We start from the raw sequence: 7,012 nt of genomic DNA on the forward strand, positions 1-7,012 counted from the left end.
ATGCAGGGATGGAGTGGGAGTGGTATTGCTACAGCTAAATTCTGATATCTATATTTTAAGAATAACATTGGAAAATTGGCCCTAGTTCTGATCACAGTGTCAAGAAAGAACTGTGCTTTGGGAAGGAACCCTTACAGTAAAAGTATTAAGTACACCCAATCTGTTTAGCTTTCCATAAGAAAGGCTAAGAAGAAATTGGATTATAATGCCCAGGCACTTTCACAGGGGAAAAAAGGGATGTTTTCATGGCTCAGAGGGAGATCAGATGACTGATTAACTGTACAAAGTCCAGTTAAAAATTAGGGCAGCATCTTAATGTGCACTTATAATTTGTGGGGCATGGCTCAAATCGAGACTGAAAATAAGATATTCATTGGCTGGATCCCATTTCTAACATGCTGCTTCAACTGTCCTTGAGTCCTGCTTTATAGTGCAGTCCTAAACAGAGCTACATCCTTCTAAGCCCTCTGATTTCAGTAGCCATAGAAGAGTGTAACTCTGCTTAGAATGACACTGGTGGTATCTGCTCTAAACAAGCAAGTTAGATCTATTTAAATTTGTTAGCCACCTTGATGGCCCTGGTGAGGGGAGAAATGCAGGGTATAAATTTTGTAAATAAATAACTATTGTGGTACTGGCTTGCATTTGGCTCTGTCCTGTGTATCCAGCCAATTCTGAGGAGGTCCAAGACATTAGGGCATGGAGCCCTTTCCCAAATCTCCTATCTGTGTTGGGCATGCCAGGCAATTTTGATGGAATATCGAAAGAAAAAGGTTGTGTGTAGGGTGCAAAAGTTCAGTGTATAGAATCAAAGCAGAGTACAATGGCTTCTCCTAAATATAATAAGAGAGACGATGTCAGGAAATTCTCTACTGCACAATTGTCTCTTCACAGGGCTTAAGCTGTTTTTAGGGGCAAGGTTCCCCAGGAGAAAGGCAGGAGAGAAATGCAAATATTTTTCAACTGCTGTCAGAAGACCAAAAGGAAACTTATTCTTTGTTTTGTAATATACCGTAATGTTCCTTTAAGGACCCAGAACTGTACAGGAGGTAGCCTGCCCCCTCCCAAGATTGGCCATCTCAACTCCAAGCTCTTCCTGAATGAGATTGCCAAGAAGGAGAAACAGTTGAGGAAGCTGCTGGAAGGTGAGTGTTGCCTCCTCAATCTTTCTTTCTCTTGTCCATGCATGGACAAATCCTCACTGACATAAACAGCAGCCCAACAGGGAAGATCATTGTACATTTCTGCCACCTTAATCTTGGTGTTGCTCATCAGTAGACTTAGAGGAACCAGAGGGTATCATCAACATGGAGAGAGGGCATAATAGTAGGGGACTAGCTGTTTTACTAGATGACAGTCATATGAAGAACACATGAAGTTGCCTTATACTGAATCAGATCCTTGGTCCATCAAGGTCAGTATTGCCTACTCAGACTAGCAGTGGCTCTCCGGGGTCTCAGGCAGAAGTCTTTCATATCACCTGCTGCCTGGCTGTTTTTTAACTGGAGATGCCAGGGGTTTAACCTGGGACCTTCTGCAGGCAAAGCAGAAGCTCTACCACTGAGCCACAGCCCCTCCCAACAGTCCTTAGGGCCCAACATATTGCTTTTTGAAGCTGTCTCTTAAGATCATGTCTTGAATTTGATCACTCACTTCCCATCACCAGCTTTGTTGAGATTAAAGCTAGTATTAAACAGTGCAGGGCATTCTGCAATTGCAAACATTTATTTGTTGTAGAGCGGGAGATAGCTATGTTAGAAAAACCAGTTGGGCATTAGAACATTGTCTTTGTCCCACCTGAACCCCAAGAGCCAGAGCTTTCAAGGCAGGAAGGAGTCCTTCCTAAATAAGAGTGGCCAGTTTAAAGGAATGTGCCCTTCTCCCCAGTTGTTGAACCATTGTAGTCTGATCATAGGACAACTGTGGCTGATGAATAGTTGCCACTTCCTGAGCACTTAGAACCCAGAACGATGACTGATAGGGAAGGCTTAAGCAGTTGACTTGGGGAGGTTCATGTTGGCAAGGTTTAAGGAACCCCCGGTCTGGTATTACAGGTAGATCTGTTTCTGTCTTCTCCTAACTCCTTGCATTTTTACTCAACTTATTCTCACTAAGTCTTGGAGAGGGCCTGGCTTCCTTTTCAATGTGAATAGGATTATAGCCATAGACTCTAATCATCTTCATGCTCTGAAAAGCAATGTATTTACAGTATGCCTACAAGTCTGCAACAGCAGTACTTCTGCACAAAAACATTGTGTGTGTTCTCTTTGACATGACATCAACAAGAGCTTCCTATGCGATGCATAGGTTTGCTTTACAAGAGGGCAGTAGTTTGGTCTCAACTGGACTATTTTGTCCAGTTGAACTCAAAGATTGTGAGGGAGGTTAAAACACATGACATACAAAATAAAGACAAAACAGCTGAGCTTATCATAAAGAAGATTATTAATATGTTACCAGATTTCAAATAAACATTGGCTGCCGTTAAAATAATAATAACAAGCACACAAAACAACAAAAATGAAGTGAATTGCTCTTATGTCCACATCTCAAATACATTAGCAAGCAGCATTGGGTACAAATTGCAGCCTTCCAGATCTAGGAGAGAGATCAGGAAAATAAAACTTCTTTATTGTACAAGCATTTGGCAGATAAGCAAGATGCCCATGGCAGTCGCTGAACCTCCTTCGAGTGAGATTTTGAAGAGAGGCCAGATGACTATTCGTCAAAGGTGGTTTAGGTCTAGAGAGTCCTATTGTTGTGAGGCGTTGGAAGGGATGAGCCTTGATATCACTTCTTACTCCCTGCTTCTATGATTTTACTTAATTGGCCTAATGAAATGTACAGTGTAATTCTAATGAGAGTTGGATTGCTCTGTTAATCACAACAAGATAGAGGTGCTACTGGTGAGCAGAAGGACTGACCCAAGAATTGAACTGTCTCCTGTTCTGGATGAGGTTGCACTCCCACTGAAGGAGCAGGTTTGTAGCTTGGGGGTGCTGCTGGACCCAGGCCCTCCTGTTGGACATGCAGGTGACAGCGGTGGCCAGGAACACCTTTCACCAGCCACAGGTGGTAAGCCAGTGCAGCCTTTCCTGGGCAAAAAAGATCTTGCTGCTGTGGTGCATGCTCTGGTAACATATAGACTACAGCTATGCATTCTGCATAGGGCCGCCTTTGAAGAGTTGGTCTTGTGTGCAAGTTACAGTTGGTTTTGTGTGCAGCCGCCAGATTGTTGACTCAAGTGGGTCTTAGGAACAATATCACTCTAATTATGTTCTTCTAGTTTTCTTCCGGGTCCAATTCAAGGTGCTGGTATTAATTTTCAGAGCCCTGTATCAGGGGGACCAACATACCTTAAGGGTTACCTACTGCTATATGAACCTACCTGACACTATGGTCATCTTTGTGGTTCCTGCTTCTAGTGCCCCTGCTATCGGCTAGATGGGTGGTGACCTGAGAAAGGGCCTTCTCAATCATGGCACCAAAACTATGGCATTCCCTTCCTGGGGAATTCATCTGCCCCCCTATGTAATTTTCTTTGGGTGAAGAATTTTCACAGACCCCTTTTATGCATCTGTGTGTTTTGTTTAATTGGTTTTAATTATTTTATATGTATCACCTTGTGAACCTTAAATTGGTTAGACAGGTGGTATCAAAATGTCTTAAATAAAATAATTCCATCTGATTGCACGGTGAGGTTTTTCTGGTTATGGAGTTTGGGGACTTTGGCATAGAGTGTGCAACCAGGATGTTACTTGATAGTCAAAGAGCCAATAAGAATATTGTCGAAGGCTTTCACGGTCAGAGTTCATTGGTTCTTGTAGGTTATCCGGGCTGTGTAACCATGGTCTTGGAATTTTCTTTCCTAAGGAAAGAAAATTCCAAGACCACGGTTACACAGCCCGGATAACCTACAAGAACCAGCCAATAAGAAGCTATGTTAAGGAGCCCATAAGAAGCTATATTAAATGGAGTCTAATCCAAGAAATGGAGTATAGTAATCAGGGATCAGGCAGCTTTCCTTGTGCAGTTCACTTTGGCCAGGGGGTACTTGTTGCCAAAATCTGGATTCCTTAACTGCTAGTTTATTGCTAGCAGCTCTCCAGAATCTTAGGCAAGTTCTTCCCTACCCAGCATTCTCTTCTCTTTTGTAAAGCACCGTAAAATGTGGTTTAGACTAGGTCTGTCCATGTCCCTTATTTAAGTTGCTTGAATTGGGTCTAGATCTGAATTTTGCTTTTATGACTACGTTAAAGTTCAAAACAATTTGTATATTGTGTCATTTCAGATTTCACTTGCTAGTTCTTTGGGAAGGGATCAGAGTGGAATAGGGATGCTTCTAGATTTTTTTTAAAAAAATATCTGTCCATGTATCATTTGGCTTAGAACATTTCTCCTTAACCTTTCCAGCTGTGGGTTGGAACTGCAAGGGCTCTCTAGGCAAGCATATATAGCTGTTGAATATACTCAACACTTTTATTCCGTAGACTCTTGGAACCTATTTAATTTTTTTGTATTTTTTTATTTTAACAAACACAAACATTAAAGCATAAACTCAATATTGCAATTTATGTGGAACTTGCCATTCAAAATTACAACGCATATCAACTTCTGACATTTCATTTTTGACAAAAAAAAATTTTTTTGCCAGCATTTCTCTGTGCTGGGATCTAGGGTTAAGGGCATTTGCGATCTATGGATAACACTGGATTGGATTGCAGAGAAGCCATGCATTTTATTTGTGATGATTTTTTTTAAGAAAAGAGGACTGCTGGTAATGTTTTATGTTTACTGTGCAATTGCCATGTGCTAAGCACTGTATAGGTGGGGATGTGGAGTGATCTCTGCACAGGAAGCATACAAAGTTCAATAAACATCATAAAGGTGAAAGGGGAGGAGAGGCCTTGGTAACGGAGTATCGAGAACAAGTTGAAGGGAATATTAAACCAGTTGCAGAAGGAGTGAGAATATTGTGGGCCAGGAATTCATGATGATTTTCTGGGCAAAAGGGAGAAGGTACAGGAGGGAACGAAATGCGGGAGGACACAGAGGTAGGGTTGGGGAACAAGGAATCCCTGAATGTGGTAGTAGCACATTAGGCTTCCTCTGCTGTGAGGATCCAGCAAGGAGGGTGAGGTAATACTTGGCTGGGGCAAGGAACCTAATCAATCCAAAGGTTCACCTTGTCCCTTCTGTGGCATCACTTGTAACTGAAGTGCTAGGAACACGCAGGGGAGCGCGGGGGGGCGGCTTCTTCTGGTGAAGAAGCTGAGGCTACAGCTTCCTGCTGTGAGCCACTTCAGGCTCTGTTACATTATGCAAATGAAATAATAATTGCATGTCAGCATACTTTTCCGATACTGGGCAGCAGAAGATGGATGTACCACTTTGTGATTCTGTATCTTCTGTTTATTTATGGAGGCAGCCCTGAGATCTAAGACAGGAAGGGCGGTGGGTGTTGTCTCTGTTTGTATTGGTTACTCTAAGTGCTTGGCATTTTGCATGTATTCTGCACCGGATTCCTGGAGACACCTGGCCATATTGCTGCAGGGTCTCCATAAATCTTATCACCTCATCCAGAATTTGATTACTTACCCTGAGAAGAACCCCTTCACCTTGTTTAGTGTTGCTTGTGTTTGTTTACACCATGTAAGAGCTGGCAAGAAACAAAAGAAATAACCTTCGAATAATCAAGGAGTCTCCTTGCGTCTGTTTTGCAGTAACTAGATGCAAGATTGCTCCTTCCTTTGGCATATCCAGGCAGGGCTAGTTGGATCTGGGGAGAGGATTTCTCCTGTTGTTCACTAGAGGAAAATGCAGGGCTGGCTTCCTCAGGAAGGTAACAGAAAGTGTCTTCTCTCTTCTCTTCCAGGTCCCTTCAGCACCCCGGTGCCCTTCCTGCAGAGTATCCCCATGTACCCTTGCAGTGTCAGCAACTCGGGAGCTGAGAAGCGCAAGCACGCCACAGCTTTCCCAGAAGGTAGCTTCCTGGAGCCATCCTCGGGACCTGTTCCCAGCCAGTATGTGAGCCAGGGGGCTTCAGCTGGTGAAGGCCAGTCTGCACAATCCATGGTGCCTTGTAGCTCCACACAGCACATAGTAGGACTCCCCAGTGGCCCCCAGCCCGTTCACTCCGGCTCAATGTTCAACCCTTCCCACTACCCCAACAGCACCTCATCTCAGCAGTCTGTGCTGTCTCAGTATGGTGGGCGCAAAATCCTGGTCTGCTCAGTGGACAACTGTTACTGCTCCTCAGTATCCAATCACAGCGGGCATCAACCATACCCCCGGTCGGGCCACTTCCCGTGGACAGTGTCATCCCAGGAATATTCCCACCCACTCCCGCCTGCTCCATCTGTACCTCAGTCACTTCCAGGATTGGCAGTGAGGGAATGGATTGATGCATCTCAGCAACACGGACGCCAGGATTTCTATAGAGTTTATGGTCAGCCTTCCACCAAACACTATGTCACCAGTTAACCATCTGGCTTGAATAGAATCTTGTTAATTTTCAAAGATTTTTTTTTAAAGTCTAGATTCTTTTTGTTGTTGTTTTTAAATCAAATCCATTTCCACTTATCCCTACCACATGCCACAGTCTGAGAGTGGCACTGCTGTCGTCTCTAGTTTTAATTTAATTTCTTTTAAATCCTCCCTTGTACCAGGATTGGGGTGGGAGGGGAGCTGCAGAAGAAATTAATAAGGATTTAAATCAAGCATCTACTTCTGGATCATGTGACCTTGCTACTTTAAAGTTTGGAAAACTTTTAAAAGGGACAAACGATCCTTTTCTATTTCAAAATCTCTCGGCTCTTTGGTTTTGCTTTTTAAATTCTTTTTCCTTCCCATTTTTTAAGAAGAGAGAATTTCTATCATTGATTCATTAAGAAACTATACTTGTAGATTTTTTTTAAAGGCTGGGTTTTTTTGTGTTAAAATGCCACGTATCATGCATATTGGCATTTTTCTTCTTTCAGAGATTTGTAAATACACAATGGCAGGAAATGAA

At 43.0% G+C, this 7,012-nt stretch overlaps 1 protein-coding gene across 1 annotated transcript in view; it reads left to right on the top strand.

Annotated features, from left to right (window-relative positions):
• TRIM8 (tripartite motif containing 8) overlaps positions 1–6,541 on the top strand; it is a 73,109-nt gene extending 66,568 nt beyond the window's left edge. Inside the window, exons 6-7 of the mRNA XM_056849743.1 lie at positions 1,030–1,145; positions 5,876–6,541. Of these exons, the coding sequence (XP_056705721.1) occupies positions 1,030–1,145; positions 5,876–6,483 (724 nt within the window). The 3' untranslated portion in view covers positions 6,484–6,541. The remainder of the gene's footprint in view (positions 1–1,029; positions 1,146–5,875) is intronic.
• The last annotated feature ends 471 nt before the right edge of the window (positions 6,542–7,012 follow it).

This window comes from Euleptes europaea, chromosome 5 (assembly GCF_029931775.1).
Source record: "Euleptes europaea isolate rEulEur1 chromosome 5, rEulEur1.hap1, whole genome shotgun sequence".
Classification (NCBI taxonomy): domain Eukaryota; kingdom Metazoa; phylum Chordata; class Lepidosauria; order Squamata; family Sphaerodactylidae; genus Euleptes; species Euleptes europaea.